Source organism: Bombina bombina, chromosome 3 (assembly GCF_027579735.1).
Source record: "Bombina bombina isolate aBomBom1 chromosome 3, aBomBom1.pri, whole genome shotgun sequence".
Classification (NCBI taxonomy): domain Eukaryota; kingdom Metazoa; phylum Chordata; class Amphibia; order Anura; family Bombinatoridae; genus Bombina; species Bombina bombina.
In genome coordinates, this window is record NC_069501.1 from 892,460,067 (window position 1) to 892,484,326 (window position 24,260).

Genomic DNA, 24,260 nt, shown 5'->3' on the forward strand with positions numbered 1-24,260 from the left:
GTCGGCATAACTTCCCCTCGACAGAATCCTCTAGTGATAATGTTTTTAAAGACAAAAAATGATCTTTATTGCTTAACATGAAAACAGTACATCTGGTACACATTCTAAGATGGGGTTCCACCATGGCTTTTAAACATAATGAACAAGGAGCTTCCTCTATCTCAGACATGTTAGTACAAGTAATGGGGATATGGACTAGCGCCTACTCTATACCCTTAAAGCTTGGGGGGGGGGGGGGGGTGATACCTAGTAACCACCAATAGAATCGAATGAATAATGGGGATCCCCCAAGCGCCTATTAAACCGGAGGCAAAAAAGGGATAAGTGAAGTGTATTCTGGTAAATAAAAATGCTAGATATTTATTACATAATCTAAAACATATACAATACAACTCATGGATCCATGAAGAATAATAAACCAGGAATGATAAATAAAAGCTAATAAAAACAAATGAAAGCTAATAAAAACACATACAGAGGTAAAAACAATGGATGGTCACAGGTAAGTGGCCTATCTACTGCGCAGACTTGGGTTCAGAGTGTAAGGGTACCAATGTGATAAATACAACAAAAAGTAACAAGTGTTGAAAATTACAAAAAATCACAAATGTAACAGTGTTGAAAATTTAAAAAAATCAACGTGGTGAAAAGTCTCAATGAAAAAAATGTGTCAATAAATGTCATTAAAAAACATCCTGTGAGTTGCAATTCAGTTCCAAAATATAAGGTGAAAAAATATAGGTGAAAAAATTATGTGCACAAAAACAAAGTGGAAATATTCACCCAGACCTATATGGATATTCCTTGTAGAAGCCCTATATGTAGATATATCCTTGAGGGTGTGGAGAGATGAAGGACAGTGCCCACAGAAGTGTAGAACAAGGAATCAGATATCGGTGTAGAAGTCAGATTAACTCAAAAAACGATATCCACCTAAAAATATGTGAAAAAAGGAAAATATAGTGCAGATGGTTTCACACAATATTGCATAATTGAAAATAGGCTTACCAATACTCAGACGACGCGTTTAGGCCCTAGTATAGGCCTTTATCAAGACTGTCTTGATAAAGGCCTATACTAGGGCCGAAACACGTCGTCTGAGTATTGGTAAGCCTATTTTCATTTATGCAATATTGTGTGAAACCATCTGCACTATATTTTCCTTTTTTCACATATTTTTAGGTGGATATCGTTTTTTGAGTTAATCTGACTTCTACACCGATATCTGGTTCCTTGTTCCACACTTCTGTGGGCACTGTCCTTCATCTCTCCACACCCTCAAGGATATATCTACATATAGGACTTCTACAAGGAATATCCATATAGGTCTGGGTGACTATTTCCACTTTGTTTTTGTGCACATAATTTTTTTACCTATATTTTTTCACCTTATATTTTGGAACTGAATTGCAACTCACAGGATGTTTTTTAATGACATTTATTGACAGATTTTTTCATTGAGACTTTTCACCACGTTGATTTTTTAAATTTTCAACACTGTTACATTTGTGATTTTTTGTAATTTTCAACACTTGTTACTATTTGTTGTATTCATCACATTGGTACCCTTACACTCTGAACCCAAGTCTGCGCAGTAGATAGGCCACTTACCTGTGACCATCCATTGTTTTTACCTCTGTATGTGTTTTTATTAGCTTTCATTTGTTTTTATTAGCTTTGATTTATCATTCCGGGTTTATTATTCTTCATGGATCCATGAGTTGTATTGTATATGTTTTAGATTATGTAATAAATATCTAGCATTTTTATTTACCAGAATACACTTCACTTATCCTTTTTTGCCTCCGGTTTGGTAGGCGCTTGGGGGATCCCCATTAGACATGTTAGTACAGACTAGAAATGAAACTAGTAAGCTTGGAAAACACTTTAAATCAAGTTAACAAGCAAATATAAAAAAACGTTACTGTGCCTTTAAGAGAAACAAATTTTGTCAAAATTTGAAAAACAGTGAAAAAAGGCAGTAAATCAAACGAAATTTTTACAGTATATGTAATAAGTTAACAGAGCATTGCACCCACTTGCAAATGGATGATTAACCCCTTAATGCAAAAAACGGATCAAAAAAACGACAGACGTTTAACAGACACAACAAAACTGCCACAGCTGTGCTGTGAATTACCTTCCCTATAAACGATTTTGGAAGCCTTTTTAGCCCTTTAGAGATGTCCTGTAGTATTCATGGGACTGCTGAGGGAAGCTGGATGATTCATTTTGTAATTTTAACTGCGCAAAAAAGCGCTAAAATAGGCCCCTCCCACTCATATTACAACAGTGGAAAGCCTGAGGAAACTGTTTCTAAGCAAAATTTAAGCAAGCCATGTGTAAAAAACTAGGCCCCAATAAGTTTTATCACCAAACATATATAAAAAATGATTAAACATGCCAGCAAACGTTTTAAATTACACTTTTATAAGAGTATGTATCTCTATTAATAAGCCTGATACCAGTCACTATCACTGCATTTAAGGCTTTACTTACATTACTCCGGTATCAGCAGTATTTTCTAGCAAATTCCATCCCTAGAAAAAACATAATTTATGCTTACCTGATAAATTCCTTTCTTCTGTTGTGTGATCAGTCCACGGGTCATCATTACTTCTGGGATATAACTCCTCCCCAACAGGAAATGCAAGAGGATTCACCCAGCAGAGCTGCATATAGCTCCTCCCCTCTACGTCACTCCCAGTCATTCGACCAAGGACCAACGAGAAAGGAGAAACCAAGGGTGAAGTGGTGACTGTAGTATAATTTAAAAAATATTTACCTGCCTTAAAAAACAGGGCGGGCCGTGGACTGATCACACAACAGAAGAAAGGAATTTATCAGGTAAGCATAAATTATGTTTTCTTCTGTTATGTGTGATCAGTCCACGGGTCATCATTACTTCTGGGATACCAATACCAAAGCAAAAGTACACGGATGACGGGAGGGCTAGGCAGGCTCATTATACAGAAGGAACCACTGCCTGAAGAACCTTTCTCCCAAAAATAGCCTCCGAAGAAGCAAAAGTGTCAAATTTGTAAAATTTTGAAAAAGTATGGAGCGAAGACCAAGTTGCAGCCTTGCAAATCTGTTCAACAGAGGCCTCATTCTTAAAGGCCCAAGTGGAAGCCACAGCTCTAGTAGAATGAGCTGTAATTCTTTCAGGAGGCTGCTGTCCAGCAGTCTCATAGGCTAAACGAATTATGCTACGAAGCCAGAAGGAAAGAGAGGTAGCCGAAGCCTTTTGACCTCTCCTCTGACCAGAGTACACGACAAACAGGGAAGACGTTTGTCGAAATTCCTTAGTTGCCTGCAAATAGAACTTGAGGGCACGAACTACATCCAGATTGTGCAGAAGACGTTCCTTCTTTGAAGAAGGATTCGGGCACAAAGAAGGAACAACGATCTCCTGATTGATGTTCCTGTTAGTGACTACCTTAGGTAAGAACCCAGGTTTTGTACGCAGAACTACCTTATCTGAATGAAAAATCAAATAAGGAGAATCACAATGTAGGGCTGATAACTCAGAGACTCTCCGAGCCGAAGAAATAGCCATTAAAAATAGAACTTTCCAAGATAACAACTTTATATCAATGGAATGAAGGGGTTCAAACGGAACTCCTTGTAAAACGTTAAGAACCAGGTTTAAACTCCATGGCGGAGCAACAGTTTTAAACACAGGCTTGATCCTAGCTAAAGCTTGACAAAAAGCCTGGACGTCTGGAATTTCTGACAGACGCTTGTGCAACAAAATGGACAGAGCTGAGATCTGTCCCTTTAATGAACTAGCCGATAAACCCTTTTCTAAACCTTCTTGTAGAAAAGACAATATCCTAGGAATCCTAACCTTACTCCAAGAGTAACCTTTGGATTCGCACCAGGATAGGTATTTACGCCATATCTTATGGTAAATCCTTCTGGTAACAGGCTTCCTAGCCTGTATCAGGGTATCAATAACCGACTCAGAAAAACCACGTTTTGATAAAATCAAACGTTCAATTTCCAAGCAGTCAGCTTCAGAGAAGTTAGATTTTGATGTTTGAATGGACCCTGAATCAGAAGGTCCTGTTTTAGAGGTAGAGACCAAGGTGGACAGGATGACATGTCCACTAGATCTGCATACCAAGTCCTGCGTGGCCATGCAGGCGCTATTAGAATCACTGATGCTCTCTCCTGTTTGATTCTGGCAATCAATCGAGGAAGCATCGGGAAGGGTGGAAACACATAAGCCATCCCGAAGGTCCAAGGTGCTGTCAAAGCATCTATCAGAACCGCTCCCGGATCCCTGGATCTGGACCCGTAGCGAGGAAGTTTGGCGTTCTGACGAGACGCCATGAGATCTATCTCTGGTTTGCCCCAACGTCGAAGTATTTGGGCAAAGACCTCCGGATGAAGTTCCCACTCCCCCGGATGAAAAGTCTGACGACTCAAGAAATCCGCCTCCCAGTTCTCCACTCCCGGGATGTGGATTGCTGACAGGTGGCAAGAGTGAGACTCTGCCCAGCGAATTATCTTTGATACTTCCATCATTGCTAGGGAGCTCCTTGTCCCTCCCTGATGGTTGATGTAAGCTACAGTCGTGATGTTGTCCGACTGAAACCTGATGAACCCCCGAGTTGTTAACTGGGGCCAAGCCAGAAGGGCATTGAGAACTGCTCTCAATTCCAGAATGTTTATTGGAAGGAGGCTCTCCTCCTGATTCCATAAACCCTGAGCCTTCAGAGAATTCCAGACAGCGCCCCAACCTAGTAGGCTGGCGTCTGTTGTTACAATTGTCCAGTCTGGCCTGCTGAATGGCATCCCCCTGGATAGATGTGGCCGATAAAGCCACCATAGAAGAGAATTTCTGGTCTCTTGATCCAGATTCAGAGTAGGGGACAAATCTGAGTAATCCCCATTCCACTGTCTTAGCATGCACAATTGCAGAGGTCTGAGATGTAGGCGAGCAAAAGGTACTATGTCCATTGCCGCTACCATTAAGCCGATCGCCTCCATGCATTGAGCTACTGACGGGTGTTGAATGGAATGAAGGACACGGCATACATTTTGAAGCTTTGTTAACCTGTCTTCTGTCAGGTAAATCTTCATTTCTACAGAATCTATCAGAGTCCCCAAGAAGGGAACTCTTGTGAGTGGAAAGAGAGAACTCTTCTTTTCGTTCACCTTCCATCCATGCGACCTTAGAAATGCCAGTACTATCTCTGTATGAGACTTGGCAGTTTGAAAGCTTGGAGCTTGTATCAGAATGTCGTCCAGGTATGGAGCTACCGAAATTCCTCGCGGTCTTAGGACCGCTAGAAGAGTACCCAGAACCTTTGTGAAGATTCTTGGAGCCGTAGCCAATCCGAATGGAAGAGCTACAAATTGGTAATGCCTGTCTAGAAAGGCAAACCTTAGATACCGGTAATGATCCTTGTGGATCGGTATGTGAAGGTAAGCATCCTTTAAATCCACTGTTGTCATGTACTGACCTTTTTGGATCATGGGTAAAATTGTCCGAATAGTTTCCATTTTGAACGATGGAACTCTTAGGAATTTGTTTAGGATCTTTAAATCCAAGATTGGCCTGAAAGTTCCCTCTTTTTTGGGAACTACAAACAGATTTGAGTAAAACCCTTGTCCTTGTTCCGACCGCGGAACCGGATGGATCACTCCCATTAATAAAAGATCTTGTACGCAGCGTAGAAACGCCTCTTTCTTTATTTGGTTTGTTGACAACCTTGACAGATGAAATCTCCCTCTTGGGGGAGAGAATTTGAAGTCCAGAAGGTATCCCTGAGATATGATCTCTAGCGCCCAGGGATCCTGAACATCTCTTGCCCAAGCCTGGGTGAAGAGAGAAAGTCTGCCCCCCACCAGATCCGGTCCCGGATCGGGGGCCCTCGATTCATGCTGTCTTAGGGGCAGCAGCAGGTTTCCTGGCCTGCTTGCCCTTGTTCCAGGACTGATTAGGTCTCCAGCCTTGTCTGTAACGAGCAACAGCTCCTTCCTGTTTTGGTGCAGAGGAAGTTGATGCTGCTCCTGCTTTGAAATTACGAAAGGAACGAAAATTAGACTGTCTAGTCTTAGCTTTGGCTTTGTCCTGAGGCAGGGCATGGCCTTTACCTCCTGTAATGTCAGCGATAATCTCCTTCAACCCGGGCCCGAATAAGGTCTGTCCCTTGAAAGGTATATTAAGCAATTTAGATTTAGAAGTAACATCAGCTGACCAGGATTTTAGCCACAGTGCTCTGCGTGCCTGAATGGCGAATCCTGAATTCTTAGCCGTAAGTTTGGTTAAATGTACTACGGCTTCCGAAATGAAAGATTTAGCTAGTTTAAGGACTCTAAACCTGTCCGTAATCTCGTCCAGCGTAGCTGAACTAATGTTCTCTTCCAGAGATTCAATCCAGAATGCTGCAGCAGCCGTGACCGGCGCGATGCATGCAAGGGGTTGCAATATAAAACCTTGTTGAACAAACATTTTCTTAAGGTAACCCTCTAGTTTTTTATCCATTGGATCTGAAAAAGCACAGCTATCCTCAACCGGGATAGTGGTACGCTTAGCTAAGGTAGAAACTGCTCCCTCCACCTTAGGGACCGTTTGCCATAAGTCCCGTGTGGTGGCGTCTATTGGAAACATTTTTCTAAATATTGGAGGGGGTGAGAATGGCACACCGGGCCTATCCCACTCCTTAGTAACAATTTCAGTAAGTCTCTTAGGTATAGGAAAAACATCAGTACTCGCCGGTACCGCAAAATATTTATCCAACCTACACATTTTCTCTGGTATTGCAACTGTGTTACAATCATTCAGAGCCGCTAAAACCTCCCCTAGTAATACACGGAGGTTCTCCAATTTAAATTTAAAATTTGAAATATCTGAATCCAATCTGTTTGGATCAGAACCGTCACCCACAGAATGAAGCTCTCCATCCTCATGCTCTGCAAGCTGTGACGCAGTATCAGACATGGCCCTAGTATTATCAGCGCACTCTGTTCTCACCCCAGAGTGATCACGCTTGCCTCTTAGTTCTGGTAATTTAGCCAAAACTTCAGTCATAACAGTAGCCATATCTTGTAATGTTATCTGTAATGGCCGCCCAGATGAAAAACAGTTATAGCATCAATCCTTGTAAACAACACAACTTTAGCAAAGGTTTCCCATTAGCAAAGCAAAATTAATTAAATTACAGAGTAACGTTTTTTATCACAGTCAATATATAATTCTCACAGCTCTGCTGAGAGAATCTACCTCCCTCAAAAGAAGTTTTGAAGACCCCTGAGTTCTGTAGAGATGAACCGGATCATGCAGGAAATACAATGAGCAACTGACTGGAAATTTTGATGCGTAGCAAAGAGCGCCAAAAACGGCCCCTCCCCCTCACACACAGCAGTGAGGGAGAAACGAAACTGTCATAATTAGAATAAGCAACTGCCAAGTGGAAAAATAGCCCAAACATTTATTCACTCAGTACCTCACTAAATGTAAACGATTCTACATTCCAGCAAAAACGTTTAACATAATCAATACATATAAAAAAAAAAAAAAAAAAAAATTCTTATGTACTTTTTACAGAGTAATTCCAGTGAAGTACCATTCCCAGAATACTGAAGTGCAAAGTATACATACATGACATTATATCGGTATGGCAGGATTTTCTCATCAATTCCATTGTCAGAAAATAAAAACTGCTACATACCTCTATGCAGATTCATCTGCCCGCTGTCCCCTGATCTGAAGTTTTTACCTCTCCTCAGATGGCCGAGAACAGCAATATGATCTTAACTACTCCGGCTAAAATCATAGTAAAACTCTGGTAGATTCTTCTTCAAACTCTGCCAGAGAGGCAATAACACACTCCGGTGTCATTGTAAAATAACAAACTTTTGATTGAAGTCATAAAAACTAAGAATAATCACCATAGTCCTCTTACACATCCTATCTAGTCGTTGGGTGCAAGAGAATGACTGGGAGTGACGTAGAGGGGAGGAGCTATATGCAGCTCTGCTGGGTGAATCCTCTTGCATTTCCTGTTGGGGAGGAGTTATATCCCAGAAGTAATGATGACCCGTGGACTGATCACACATAACAGAAGAAATATTAACTGCACATACCTTATTGCAGGAAAACCTGCACGCCATTCCCTCTCTGAAGTTACCTCACTCCTCAGAATATGTGAGAACAGCAATGGATCTTAGTTACTTCTGCTAAGATCATAGAAAACGCAGGCAGATTCTTCTTCCAAATACTGCCTGAGATAAACAGTACACTCCGGTACCATTTAAAAATAACAAACTTTTGATTGAAGAAATAAACTAAGTATAAAACACCACACTCCTCTTACGACCTCCATCTATGTTGAGAGTTGCAAGAGAATGACTGGGTATGGCAGTTAGGGGAGGAGCTATATAGCAGCTCTGCTGTGGATGAACTCTTGCAACTTCCTGTTGGGAAGGAGAATATCCCATAAGTAATGGATGATCCGTGGACTGGATACACTTAACAAGAGAAATATCATCCATCATTAACACACACAATTCTGCCACTTATCTCGGTACCTGCAATTTAGTATTAGCGGTAACAATGATCTTAAAGTCTTGACATCAATATCAGAACAGAATGAGGCTAGATGTTCCTGCCAAGTAATCATTATTACTATGTCAAAAGGTTGGTAAGAGTACCCAGAGCTCCAAAGTATGACCAATGATTTGGAGGTATTACCTGGGGGACATAAGACCATTCATTTGAAATTGTAGGAGTCTGCGTTCAAGTAAAAGATTGCATGTATTTCTGTTGATGAAGGGTCAACACAGGGGACTACCCACTCCCTGATTTCCTTTCAGAAATGTATGGCTCTGTCATATCACCATTCTGTTATCATGGTGATTATCTCTCTTCTATCAACAAAATGGTCACTTGTAATATGTTAGTCGTTATTTGGGTGTTTTAGGGTCCATTCCTTTTAATGCCTGGAGCACCATAAAATGCAGCTAGTACAGGACTTGACAAACCCAAGAGCCAGGGAACAATGGGCTCCTAACTTTTTGGTTTATTCTCCATATATCTATATACAAATACCTCTGTCTGACTAATAAAAGTTTGTCTGGATCAGGCGTCAAGTCTAGCGGGAACCGAGTTCCTGCACTATTATTGCAGGAGGAACTACTGTCCCACTGGACAGAACAGAAACTGTTAAAGGACCAGTCAATACAGTAGATTTGCATAATCAACAAATGCATGATAAGAAAGACAATGCAATAGCACTTAGTCTGAACTTCAAATGAGTAGTAGATTTTTTTTTAAATAAAATTGCAGTTATGTCTATTTCCACTCCCCATGTATCATGTGACAGCCATCAGCCAATCACAAATGCATATACGTATATGCTGTAAATTCTTGCACATGCTCAGGAGCTGGTAACTCAAAAAGTGTAAATATAAAAAGACTGTGCACATTTTGTTAATGGAAGTAAATTGGAAAGTTTTTTTTAAAATTGCATACTTCATCTGAATCATGAAGTTTAATTTTGACTTGAGTGTCCCTTTAAGTAAATACTGCTGATGCTGGTGGGATAAGCTGGCGTACAGTCTGGTTATTAGAGATATGGTAAGATTCTCTGGTAATGGTCAGTAACACTTCCTACAATACACTAAATGCAAGCCTGTCAGCGGTCCTGCTGTGTGATCACTCACACTGTGTGCGCAACACATGGTGCTTACATTTTTGTGTGGCTTGCTCTGGGGTTATTTAGCTCTCCTCAGCAGAAATACGACTATTGCACCTTAAGTGGCTGAGACTCTGTGACAGAGAAAGAGTCTGGAGTTTGTCAGACACAGAGGTGTCAGCCTACCCTGGAAAGGAAGGGGAGGGGATGAAGGAGGGTGTGAGGAACTAAAGCTAAACTTGCTAAGAACCGTGCGAGTTAAAAACATTATGGACACCCTGGATCTTAAAACAGGTGGTCATGCGTGTCTATTTTTGTTTATTTTAAAGTTGTTTCTAAAAAAAAATTAAAAAAAAAAAAAGTGCTCATCAAGCAAGGAAGAGTCATGTCCTTCCAGTGTCCTGCTCTCTCTCTCAGATTGGAATTCCTTTTAGTTATTCCAGAGATAGCCGAGATGAGGTTTGCAAGGGAAATATATGTGTATACACACAAAAAGAAAATAGTCCTAGCAATTAAAGATGTTTGGGAAACATCTTGAAGTAGGATAAGTACAATAACTTTATTTTATACACCAAAATGTAGGTGAAGTATTTTTTTTATTATTATTATTATTTTTTTTATCTATGTTGCTGTCTGTTTATCAATTTATGGTCATCAGGCCAGAATCTCTGCAGAATGCTGACCTGTGTAAGATAATATATTTGCTACAGATTCAACCTTACCAGTTTCATCCCAAAGTAAAAAGTGACATGTTTTGCTTTTAATGTTATTGTGCCCTTATTGCTCCTGCTTTCTCTGCCAGTGTTACTTGCTTCACATTTACTTGGTATATGTGAGTGCACACACAAACCTTATCAAGATCATGATATCAGATGTTTACATTAGAGTCTTACACATCCTGAGAACATGTCCTAAAATTCTACTTAGGTTCTTAGCTTTTTGGATAAAACATCATCTATACACAAATGCCCCTTCATGTGATCTAAAAAGTGTGTGTCTGGCTTCTCAGTATTCAGTGTCAGTTGAATCCTACATCCTTTATATTATAGAAGAAAAGTAAAATAATTGAATAAACCAAAAGGTTGGTTGAATGTATTACATTATACCAACCGCAAACAATCAGGGTATTTTAGCTCTAATGCAAAACTCCCAATCTGCATGCAACTACCACAAATTGCGTAGTCTAGCTAAGAAAAAAAAAAAAAAAAAAAAAAGTGAGAAACAGGGGCTGCTTCTAAAAAACAATTTGTCACACTGTTTGAAAGTACAGCTGATCTGCAGGCCTTGCTTCCAAAGAACGCCAAGTTACCTAACTCCTGACCCACTTAGAGAGAAGAGGCTTTTATTTACAACTAAACAAAAGGCTGAGAACTACAGGACAAAAAAAAAAGAAAAAAAAAAAAAAAAAACACAGTTTGAAGCAAATATCTGAGCATTATTAAATAAATTTGTATGCACTTAAATATGGATGTAGTGTTACATGCTAGTGAGAAAGAAAAAAAAAAGAAAAAAAATAATTATATATATATTTAGAAGCATTAAACATCAGGTATAGATTAAAAAAAAAACTTTTAGTTGCTCTAAAGGGACAATGCCATGCAAAAATAAAGACCTCTTATTCATAAGAACATGTTGCTTTTGCACTAAAGCCCCTTGTTGGCTATTTGTTTACCTCCATTGTTGGTTGGTATTACAATCCCACTCATTACATTGCAGAGCCTGTGAAGGACACGGCCAGTGAACCAATTAAAAGGGGCCATAATAATCCAAAAATGATATGCTGTAATTCATTAGCACATGTAATTCTAAGACTAGCAACCCTAGACTACTGTGCTAAACACACAGTAGAAGTACTGCTCGGAACCTTCAGAGCACTACTGGTCCCGAGCAGAAGCCGCCTTTGAATCTATCGGCAGCTCTAGTTCCACATCCGATTTGCGTTACTAGTGATGATGATTTGAATATTGCTTTTGCCCAGGAAATAAGCTTCACTTGCCTAGATGTGCTTATTGGCTTTACAATAATTTTTGTGACATCACATAATACTTAACATTGCAGAATTGTGCAGAAGAATGTAACAGTACCTAGTACAAGTGATTAAAAGGGACACTCAATCAAAATTAAACTTTCGTTATTCAAATTTACTTCCAGTAACTAAATGTGCACAGTCTTTTTATATTTAAACTTTTTCAGTCACCAGCTCGTACTGAGCATGTGAAAGAATAAGTGTGTATGCATTTGTGAATGGCTGATGGCTGTCACATGGTACGTGAATGCATTTGTGATTGGCTGATGGCTGTCACATGGTACAGGGGGAGTGGAAAAAAAAAAAAGATCTTAAAATTGTCAAAAAAATGATACTACTCATTTGAAGTGCTATTGCATTGTCTTGTTATCTTGCATTTGTTCATTATGCAAATTTACTGTGTTGACTGGTCCTTTAACTACCAGAAGGAGTTGCATGTTTTACCTTCATCCCTTGAGAAAAAGAGTGATTGCTTTCCAATCCCATTAATAATATTTATACTACAAATTGCTATAGATTCCCTTTTTAATGCAAAGTGTCCTGCAATTAGTACTGTTAACTTACATGATGTTTACATACGTTTATATCTGCTTATTACAGTAGCAATATTGTAATATCCCACCAAAAAAAAAAAATTACAGTTGAGTGAGCTCAATAAAAGGTTTAAAAAAGAAAGAAAAAAAATTAGTTAAAGGGACATTATACACTCATTTTTTTATTTGCATAAATGTTTTGTAGATCATCTATTTATATAGCCTATAAAGGTTTGTTTCTAAAAAAAAAAAAAAAAAAAAAAAAAAAAATATATTGTTTTGCCTATTTTTAAATGACATTGCTCCGATTTTCAGACTCTTAACCAAGCCCCAAAGTTTTATGAGAATACCGTTAGCTACCTTCTCCAGCTTGCTCCTGTTTGTGTAAACTGTCTTTTCACATGCAAAAGAAAGGGGAGGGGGAGTGTCTTATTTCCCACTTGCAGTGGGCTTTCCAGCTACCTTTTCAACAGAGCTAAACTGAGAGCTTCTAAGTTTTTAAAGGGACAGTCAACACCAGAATTTTTGTTGCTTAAAAAAGAAAGATAATCCCTTTATTACCCATTCCCCAGTTTTGCATAACCAACACAGTTATAATAATACACGTTTTATCTCTGTAATTATCTTGTATCTAAGCTTCTGCTGACTGCCCCCTTATTTCAGTTCTTTTGACAGACATGCAGTTTAGCCAATCAGTGCTCAGTCCTAGGTCACTTTACGTGCATGAGCTCAATGTTATCTGTATGAAACATGTGAACTAATGCCCTCTAGTGGTCAAAATGTATTCAGATTAGAGGAAGTCTTCAATGTCTAAGAAATTAGCATATGAACCTCCTAGTTTTAGCTTTCAACTAAGAATACCAAGAGATCAAAGCAAAATTGGTGATAAAAGTAAATTGGGAAGTTGTTTAAAATTGCATGCCCTATTTAAAACATTAAAGTTTTTTTGGACTTGACTGTCCCTTTAAACAGTTTAATACTGGATTTTTATATCAGTATCTGTACATCTTATTCTTTATAGTAGTGTCTATTACATGCAGTTATATGAAAATGAGTGTGTACTGTTCCTTTAACTTGATCTGTGCTTTCTTTATGATAGCTACCATGAAGCTGGTGGAGGAGGGTAGAATGAGTCCAGTCCACAGTTGACTGGTAGCCTTTATTTGCTTTTACTAGTGGCATCTGAGTGAGGCTAGATAGCTCATGGAATCTTTATAGTGATGATCAATGCCTGTCTGCTGCTGTTATGCAGGGACAACCTGTACCAACTACAGTATGTGCAAAGCTGGGGTAGTTCTAGTTCTATACTTATATGTTGTAAAAGGGTTTTGCACATTAGTTCCTGGATACTAAATGTATAATTTTTTATATATGTAAATGTATCTGGCTTGTAAAGTGATATATGTAGCTCCTCAATATTTTGACATGTCATATCATTTTCAAGTCATGCAGAAAGTATTGTAATCTGTGTGCAAAACCATTAACATGTGTAAGAGATAAAGTGTGTGTTAATATCTCTGTATCATTTAACTTAAATAACAGATGTAGGCACACTTTCTTTTTATTATTAATTTGTATAGCGCCAACAGATTCTGCTGCGCTATAAACAAATGTGGAGTGCAACAAAACATGTATAGGGATCAAATGGGTAGAGGGCCCTGCCAAGCGTCACACTGTTGTAGTCAGGTGTAGGTGATCTACAAACAGCTGGACTCTTAGGCTTACATTCTATGAGGGTTCAGGGGATAGCAAATGGAGGAGAGGAACTGGTATAAAGAAAGGTTACTGTAGGTTGTATGCATCCCTGAACAGTAGAGTCTTTAGGGAGAGCTTTAAGCTTTCAAAGCTAGGGGAGAGTCTTGTGGAGCGAGGCAGAGATTTCCACAAGATGGAAGCCAGTCTGGAGAAGTTCTGTAAGCGGGAGTGTGAAGAGGTAACAAGAGAGGAGGAGAGTAGGAGGTCATGAGCAGAGTGAAGGGAGTGGGAGGGAAATTATCTGGAGACAAGGTCTGAGATATAGGGGGGAGCAGTCCAGTTGAGGGGCTTTGTATGTCAGAGTGAGAATTTTGTGTTTAATCCTAGAGACAAGAGGAAGCCAGTGAAGGAATTGGCAGAGAGGTGCAGCAGATGAAGAGCGACGTGTAAGGAAGAGGAGCCTGATAGAGGCATTCATTATGGATTGTAAAGGAGCTAGGTGGCAGCTGGGGAGACCAGAGTGGACAGAGTTTAAGTAATCAAGGCAGGAAAGTATAAGAGAGTGGATTAAAATCTTAGTTGTGTCTTGTGTAAGGAAATGTCTAATTTTAGAGATGTTTTTAAAGGTGGAAGCAGCAGGCTTTATTCAAGGACTGAATGTGAGGAGTGAAAGAAAGGGGGTGGAGATTTTGGAAGAAGGGGGGAAAATGAGGAGCTCAGTTTTGGAGAGATTTAGCCTGAGGTAGTGAGAGGACATCCAGGAAGAGATGTGAGACAGACAGTTAGTGACACGGGTTAGAAAGGAAGGAGATAGGTCTGGTGCAGAGAAGTAGATTTGGGTGTTGTCGGCACACAAATTATATTGGAAACCATGGGACTTAATTAGGGAACCTAATGACGTGTAGATTGGGAAGAGAAGGGGACCAAGGACAGAGCCTTGCGGTACCCCGACAGAAAGTGGTGACGGGGCAAAGGAGGCCATAGAGAAGGCTACACTAAAAAGATACGGTTTGACAGGTAGGAAGAGAACCACAAGAGGGCTGTGTCACAAATGCCGAAGGATTGGAGGGTTTGGAGCAAAAGGAGGGTGCTCAACAGTATCAAAGGTTGCGGACAGATCAAGGAGGATAAGCAGAGAGAAGTGGCTTACAGCATATGCTGGCATACAGAGGCAGGTGATGTGTCTGTGGCTGGAACACTTACAACTACAGCATGGGCTGACATACAGAGGCAAGTGACCGCCAATAATGCCAATGAAAGAGTATTTGCCCTCAGGAATAGCATACGGACCAGGGACAAAACTCAGCTTGGTGTGCACACTCTGAAGGCAATGTTAGTAATAGGGCTGCACGATTAATCGCATATGCGATTTAAAACCGTGATTAATCACCGCGATTTTAAAACCGCAAGGAATCACGATTTTTTCCCCTACATAAAAAATTCCTTTAGCAGTGGCTGTAATGCATTGAATTATTTGTGATTTCCTGCAAACCAGCTCCATCTAGTGGTTGCTTTTAGCACACATTTGTAAAATGTCTCTTACTTTCACTTTCTGTTCTCATAAGCAGCCGATCAATCTAGAAATCTAAAAGCAGAGCCCATGCAGGAATGAAGAGGAGGGAAAGCCACTTACATATATTTCCCCCTAGGGACGTCTGCAGTCTGAAACTTAGGGTATGTAAACATTATGGAATCTCCCACACAATCTCCTGCTCTCTGAGAAACGGCTCAAATACATAGCAGATGCAGTTAACTCCACGGCTCCCAAAAAGGCTAAAACTGCAGTCCCCTCTGCTGCTGGGTTAACTTAACTGCATCTACAATGTATTTTATATCAGCAAGGCACAGCATTTCTGAAAGGAGTAGCCCCCCCACCCCTACTGCTATATGCCTGTAATGGATTCCTGGACAGGAGCAGGGCTCATTTTCAGTCAAATTAAAAAAAAATATAATATAGTGTGTGTGTGTGTGTGTGTGTCTTACACCGCTTCATTTGTTAATCATACCACTGTCAACGGTTAGAATGACTGTCCAAGAAAACATGACAATGTTGTGTGTCATTATCATAAGACCTAATAACTGGCTAGTGGCTACTATTTAATCACATCACATGCAGCAAACTTTATTTTAACTATTTTGTGGTTTGTATTTTTATGCTCCAAGGAGTGTATTGGACATTGAGAAACATGTACATTAAGATTCTGTAGTGTTAAATAAACTTTATAATGCAAAATGAAGATGTTATAGTCATTTATAAGAAAATCGCGATTAATTCACAATCGCGTTTTTATTTTTTATTTATTTATTTATTTTAAAAATTGAGATTTATTTTTTTGCCCATATTGCCCAGCCCTAGTTAGTAACTAAGGTAAAATTCTGTTTAAACTGCATTCTAGTCAAAATTAAACTTGTTCACAGCTAGACAGAGCTTGTTCATGTGCGTCACATAGATAACATTGTGCTCACTCCCATGGAGTTACTTGTGAGTCAGCACTGATTGGCTAAAATGCAAGTTTGTCAAAAAAAAATGAGATATGGGGGCCGTCTGCAGAGACAAGGTAATCACAGAGGTAAGAAGTGTATAACTGTGTTGGTTATGCAAAACTAGGGAATAGGTGATAAAGGGATTATCTTTTTAAATAAAGATTCTGGAGTAGACTGTCCTTTTAAGATGCTTCTGGTGAAAGAAGAACTCCTTAGGAATATTCCCAGCTCTGAAAAATACAGCAGCTGTTCTTTATTTTAAAGTAAGGATAACAGTTTAAACTTAGCAATAGTTTTTACTGCTGGTTTTCATTGTAGGTAAAACATGTTCTCATGGCTGTATAATAAGAAAAACAAAAAGTTGAAAATGTTTAAACACCTCCTCAATATTTATGAGGTGTCCCAAATTTAGGTCTGTAATTGAATTGGGGTTTGGGAAATTTGGTCACCTTATAAAAAGGTATTTGAACCCCCAAAAAAATGTTACAATTTTACAAAAGTTTCTATTTTACTTCTATAATAGAATTTGCTTCGTTCCCATGGTAATTCTTTGTTGAAGTGATAGCTACATGGCAGGAAATAGTGATGACATGCAGCACTCTTACAAATGGATAACATTCTTGCAAAACTGCTGCCATATAGTGCTCCAAACAGATGCACGCTCCTGAGATTACATCCCTACTATATACTAAGAACGAAGAAAATTGAATTATCGGAATAAAATTAGAAAGTTGGTAAAATTGTATGCTCTATCTGAACCATGAAAGAAATTTGGGTTTCAAGTCCCATTAATTAAATAGAGAGTTAACCACACTACAGTGAGACAAGTCATTCAGTAGAACAGAATTTTGCACTTTATTACCCGGGGTCCTTGAATAACTTTAGCAAAGCAATGAAACAAAGGTGGAATCAATGAACCAAAATTTGTAATGGCACAATTAGGCAGTGCTACATAGTTTATGGTTTATTATACCATTTCAAAATTGTCTGCCGTTTAGGTAAGAATCATGTAATAGTCCCTTACCCTAGAACGCATTCCAACTGCCATCACTCATTTTAGTTAAAGAGCAAATTCTGCAATTTCTATTATTTTAAGGAAAGGCAATTTAGTTTTATTTTTAATTTGTTTTGTTTTTTAAACAAAATTTGTTTCACAGCTGCATCATTTGCACAACCACATTGCCAACCTTGGAAACACATGCAGTCTGTAATTGGCAAGTTCACTACTGTGTACAGATTTGTTACTTTTTCATTCAAGAGAATGAATATTGCAAAATTGCTTTCTTTCTAAAGCATTGTGGGAATACGGTACACCAGTGCTCGATAAAAGGGATCTGTAGAACCCCAGTACCTAAAAACTTTACTTCTGGTTCCTAAATTGTTTGATTATTCTACAAATATAAATTCCTTCCCTGATTGACAAGTTGCGTTCTCCTGCATGTCACAGAAAATGTGAAATGGGGCATTTCAAGTATAACTACACACATATTTGCAAGAATTATTTTGAGTACTGGTACTACATATGTGCCAACTTTTATTTCACATATGGATGGATCCCTTACCATAGATCAGACAAGATATGGACCCATTTGTTACACTCACATATTCAAAAGTGGATATCATTGTTAGCACTCTGGGATATTAAAGGGACAGTCAACACCAGAATTGTTGTTGTTTAAAAAGATAGATAATCCCTTTATTACCCATTCCCCAGTTTTGCAAAACCAACACTGTTATATTAGTACACTTTTTACTTCTGTGACTAACTTGTATCTAAGCATCTTCTGACCGCCCCTAATCACATGACTTTTAGTTATTATCTATTGACTTTTAGCCAATTAGTGGAGTGTCTGCCACTAGCCACAGGCGTGATCACAATGCTATCTATATGGCCTACATGAGCTTGCTCTCCCCTGCTGTGAAAAGTAAATAAAATAGAGGCGGCCTTCAAGGGCTTAAAAATTATCATATGTGCCTCCCTAGGTTTGCTTTCAACTAGAATACCAAGAGAACAAAGCAAAAATTTTGATAAAAGTAAATTGGAAAGTTGTTTTAAATTACATGCCCTATTTGAAAAATGAAAGGTTTTTTTGCACTTGACTGTCCCTTTAAGTGCAAAAGGCTTATATGTGAATGGGGGGTGAGGAAAATAAAGAGAAAGAAAAAAAAGTTATCCTAGAACATGTGGTACCATTTGTCTTTAGTATTTGCTCAGTGCATGCGCAACAGAACTCAGTGAGCAGAAGACACACAAGATATGCTGTTTAGTTTCAATGCAGATCCTGATTGGCAGCTATTGATAGACCGACATTCAGTACTCTTAATTGATTTCAATGCATTCAATAAAATAGTAATTTTTACTGTCCATTTAAAAGAAAATAACTAAAATGTGATTAAATGGATACTAAGCCCAATTTTTTTTTCTTTCATGATTCGGATAAAGCATGCCATTTTAAGCAACTTTCTAATTTACTCCTATTATTTTTTTCTTCGTTCTCTTGCTATCTTTATTTTTAAAAGCAGGAATGTAAAGCTTAGGAGCCGGCCCATTTTAAGTTCAGCACCCTGGATATTACTTGCTTATTGGTGGCTACATTTAGCCACCAATAAGCAAGCGTATCCTAGGTTCTTAACCAAAAATGGCCTGGCTCCTAAGCTTTACATATCTGCTTTTTAAATAAAGTCATGATTGTGTCCAGCCTCGTTCAGGGTATTGCAGCGATGCCTCGATATTGAGGTATCATGCAATACCCTTTGTTAAGCAACCGATGCAGAGAGGGCCACTGTGTGGCCCTCTCTGCATCAGCCAGCGATGGTGCCGATCGTTGCTGGCATGGGAGGGATAGAAGGGAGGCGGTGAGCGGCCCATCGCTGGAGGTGGTGTGTGATGGGCGGGAGGAAGATGTGCGAGGGGGTGGAACCGCTCCACAAGTACAGAAAGTTAGTGAGTGGGATGGAGGTTGACCGTGTTCAGGTAAAGGGATCTGGGAGGGGTAGGGGAATGAGGAGGGGCAGCTACACTAAAGAAAAAAAAAAAAAATGGGGTTTTTTTTGTTTTGTTTTTTTTAAAAAAAGCCTAATTTCCTGCAAACTGGGTACTGGAAGACAGCTGGCAGTACCTAACATGGTGCGCTAATAGGTAGGGGGGGAGGAAGAAAAATAAAGGGACTCTCAGAATTTAGTATAAAATACTTCATTCTGAAAGTCCCTTTATTTGTTAGCAGCGTTCGCTGAGCTACTAAAAGAAGCATGGGCTGGACGCTATTTGGCTGAGAGGGGACGTTTCCACCTCTTAGCCAATAGCCATGCGGGAAATCCAGCTTGGCGCCTCAAATTTATTTGTTATGATGGTAAATCCTGGCATTTTACAAACGCTAAGATTTACCATCACTTTAAAATAGGGGTGACCCTTTGGGGGTGGGGTAGCTAAAATTAACCCTACACGCTAATTAACCCCTTCACTGCTGGGCATAATACAAGTGTGGTGCGCAGCGGCCTTTTATTTCGGCCTTATAATTACCAAAAAGCAATGCCAAAGCCATATATGTCTGCTATTTCTGAACAAAGGGGATCCCAGAGAAGCATTTGCAACCATGTGTGCCATAATTGCACAAGCTGTTATAATTGCAGTGAGAAACCTAAAGTTTGTGACCCTTTGGGGGTGGGGTAGCTAAAATTAACCCTACACGCTAATTAACCCCTTCACTGCTGGGCATAATACAAGTGTGGTGCGCAGCGGCCTTTTATTTCGGCCTTATAATTACCAAAAAGCAATGCCAAAGCCATATATGTCTGCTATTACTGAACAAAGGGGATCCCAGAGAAGCATTTCAACCATGTGTGCCATAATTGCACAAGCTGTTATAATTGCAGTGAGAAACCTAAAGTTTGTGAAAAAGTTAAGTTTTTTTTTTTTTTATTTGATTGTATTTGGCGGTGAAATGTGGCATGAAATATACCAAAATTGGGTACTATCGCTAATTTTGAAAACAAATGGTTTGGAAATAGCAAAGTGCTACGTGTACTTATTGCCCTATAACTTGCAAAAAAATTTAAACATTGTGTATTTCTAAACTCAGGACAAAATTTAGAAACTATTTAGCATTAGTGTTTTGGTGGTTGTAGATGTGTAACAGATTTTGGGGGTCAAAGTTAGAAAAAGTGTGGGGGGGTTTTCTATTTTTTCATCATATTAAAAAATAAATTATATGATATGATGAAAATAATGGTATCTTTAGAAAGTCAATTTAATGGCGAGAAAAACACTATACAATATGTGTGGGTACAGTAAATGAGTAAGAGGAATATGCTAAACACAAACACTGCAGAAATGTAAAAATAGCCCTAGTCCTTAACAGTAAGAAAATTGTAAAACGGTCTGGTCACTAAGGGGTTAAAGAAATAGGCCTGATATGTGAAATATCAAGAACTGAAAGACGTCCCTATACTATACTCTGCATAGCATAACACACCAATGCAACACTTATAGTCACCAAGTGCTCTATATGTAATCTTTCCTACTAGGAATAAAATAATTTTTAAAAAATTACAAGTAGTATATGGTACTAGAGCACTGGTTTTCAAACCTGTCCTCATGCCTCCCCAACGGGCCAGGTTTTCAGGATTACCTCAAGTGAGAGCAGGTAAAAAAAAAAAAAACAATGTTTACTAATCAGCTGATGATTTCACTTGCGCTCCAGTTCAGATATCTTCAAAATCTGGCCTGTTAGGGAGGCCTGGTGACAAGTTTGAAAATCAGTGGTCTAGACTCTAGAATATTGGATCTTAGATCCCATGCTCAAGGGATCTTTATCCAAAAGCACAGACAAATAATATGTGTATAAGCAGCCAAGTGGTTTTATGAGCTTAGATACAGAACTCTCAACTTCTGTATGGATTGTATAAGATGTCTCAGAGCTAGAAGTGCCTTTCAGAATGAACACAGGTTTGTGATTCTAGAAGAAATTGATAATTAGCTGTGATAGGGTGCCCAGTGAATAACAATCAGAACAGCCACTGCTTAGTATGTGGTATTCAACCTTTGATTTGAAAACATGTACTGGACAAGAAAAATGATGCAAATAACCCCCCATGCATTTGAGTCCCTAATGTCTTTATCACTGCATTGCAATGGATTGTATAAGAGAAGGTAAGCAGGTAGTATTTATTGGATGGAAGAGAAACTCATGGTTTGATTTAAACAAATAAAAAGGCAGAAAATCAATTTTAAAACAATGTGATCAAATAAAAAAAAAAAACACAATAACCATGTAGCTGCATTGCATAGGGCCAAGAAGGAAATGGTGTGATACATAACAGACGCCCCCATTTCTTCATACCAATCCATTACTGCATGGGGGGAATGATGACACTTGCTATGCCATTAAGAAACAGAATTGAACAAGTACAGCTACAAAAAAACAAGCTGAATACATTTAACGCAATTACTGATTCCAGCAAATCAGTGGTTAAGGAATCCCTAGTTATATTAGTGAAGAATCAAACAGAGGCAGCTGCTAAGATTTAGACTAAGATAAGGACAAATCCTATTTCTTAGAACAGATTGTATTATTGGTGCCAATCACTAAGCAATGACAAGCTAAATCCTCTTTGGCTAATAAGGGCCTTTCCTAGCAGAAAAAAATGCTCCATCCTTACTGCTAATCCATTCAGACTTTTTTCAAATCATCACAACCACTTGCACCATAACAACACCTATTATTCACACAGAAGGCTAATCAGCATTCACAGCATGACTTGGATTAAGGGAAATGTTTGGATCAGTGGTGACAAGGGAAGGTTGACACATACGTGTGTGTATGTGTAATAAATATATATATATATATATATATATATATATATATATATATATATATATATACACACACACACATACATACAGTTAGAGAGGTTTTATTACCATGTATCGTCGTCATCACTACAATATCCATCTTCCAGTTCCAAAATCTCCACCTCGTCCAGTATAGTAGCAGCCCCATGGGTGACATGGTTTTCGTGTGGCCCCTCTGCGACACTCATGCAGGGCAGCCTACTGCTGTAGTAGCCCAGGGCTTCTGGGGGATACAGACTACCGCCCACTGCCGAGGTGCATAGTAAAGTGGGCACTGGACTGGGTAGGCACAGCGCTGCAGAAGAGCGGGGCAGTGAAGGGGCAGATAGCATACAACCTCCGGACTGATGCATTGCAGGAGGGGGTTGCTGCAGTAGCAGCAGGTGCGGGCTGGGTGTGCAGTTGCTGACGGCGCTGGCTCGGTTCCTGAGCTGCTCATTTTGTTTTTCCAGCTTCCTAACCAGCTCCTGCAGCTTCTTCACCTCCAGCTCTGCGTTGACCACCAGCCCATTGGTAGCGGGAGAACCAGCGCGGCTACTGCACTTCACCTCCGCCATGCTCGCCGCGTCTGCCCAGTGTGCTATTTTAGAGGTCACGGGCTATTTGCTGATGAGCTCCGGTCCTTGGTTTAGTCAGAGTCTATGCTGGCTGCTTGGCTCATGTATAGGCTGCATCCTTAGGCAGTAAGCGCCTCCTGACAGCACAGAGAATATTGATGTGAACGTCGGACTCCCTCCCACAAATGCTCAGAGAGGGGGGAAGAGACACAATAGGAACAAAGAGGAGCCAGTCTCTAGGGACTGCACATGCTGCTGATATAAATAATACTACACTAACTGCTCACTAAAATACATATCTGTCACAGCTGGGGAAGTATCTTGTCACATCTCCCTCTAAAAAGGAGGTAAATATAGTGATTCACGACCATTTTACTTATTCACAATTAAAATGTCAAATTGATGACTACACCACCTGACTCAAAATCTCTAAATTAAAAAACATAATTTGGGGGACGACACATTTTAGGTAAACTTTTCCACTAAATCATCAGTTTTCCTCTGTATTCTACTTAAATCCTGACATAAGATTATAAAAGTAATTTACCATTCAATCTTGCTTTTTTTCATTTTTTTTTTCCAATTTATATATCAAATAAAAATATGTTTAAATGGGCATAACACCCCTATGTTTTTGTATCTGTAGCATGTAGCATCAATTTAACACTATAGTGCAAAAGGTCTTCATACAAAAAAAAAAGTTTTTAAATTATTAAACTCCATTTTTTGGACCAAATTGGCAAGGTTTTGCAGCCCACACACATGCCCTTTAAAGTGATGGTAAATTTAGTGCATTTTAAGAGTAAAGTATTACTCCTCCAGTCTGTACAACCTAAATCGCTATCTTTATTTAAAAAAAATATCAAACATTTGATATTAAATTTAGATGGGACTTACTGAGCGTTATCGCTCCTTACTCCACTCCCGGCATTACTTCCTGACCTGTTCCATTACCAACGTAGAGAGCGGAACCACCCGCTCTCTATGTCATTAATAGGGCATCTTGGACTTCAGTGTTCACTCTGCGCATGCGAGTCATTCCTTAAGCAATACATAGTACTGTATACAAATAGTATTGCAAATAGAATGAATTAAAAATTGCGCATGCGCTTACATAATCTAGGGCGTGTTTGCTTAAATAGGTGTCGCCGACTGGCCTGGATTTCTATTGGCATTGAAAAAAACGTGACATCAAAAAATCAATGGCGGCGGTTTTACGGGTGGGGGAACGAAGGTGAATATGAGGCATTTAAATATTAAATATTTACAAATACCGACAGATTGCGGCGGTTTCATGAATGAAAGTCACTTTATTTTTTTATTTTCTATACAATCGCATGTTTACCATCACTTTAAACAATATCTCAATTATAGGGACACTCAAGTCAAAATAAAAGTTTTGTGATTCAGATAGAGCATGCAATTTTAAACAACTTTCCATTTTAATTGTATTAACAAAATGTG

General features: G+C 39.2%; 1 protein-coding gene across 2 annotated transcripts in view; it reads right to left on the bottom strand.

The window, feature by feature from the left end:
• The window catches only part of SLAIN1 (SLAIN motif family member 1), a 244,922-nt gene extending 222,126 nt beyond the window's left edge, over positions 1 to 22,796 (bottom strand). For both annotated transcript variants that reach the window (XM_053707853.1, XM_053707852.1), the window contains exon 1: positions 22,309 to 22,796. In XM_053707853.1, the coding sequence (XP_053563828.1) occupies positions 22,309 to 22,796 (488 nt within the window). The remainder of the gene's footprint in view (positions 1 to 22,308) is intronic.
• Positions 22,797 to 24,260: the final 1,464 nt, after the last annotated feature.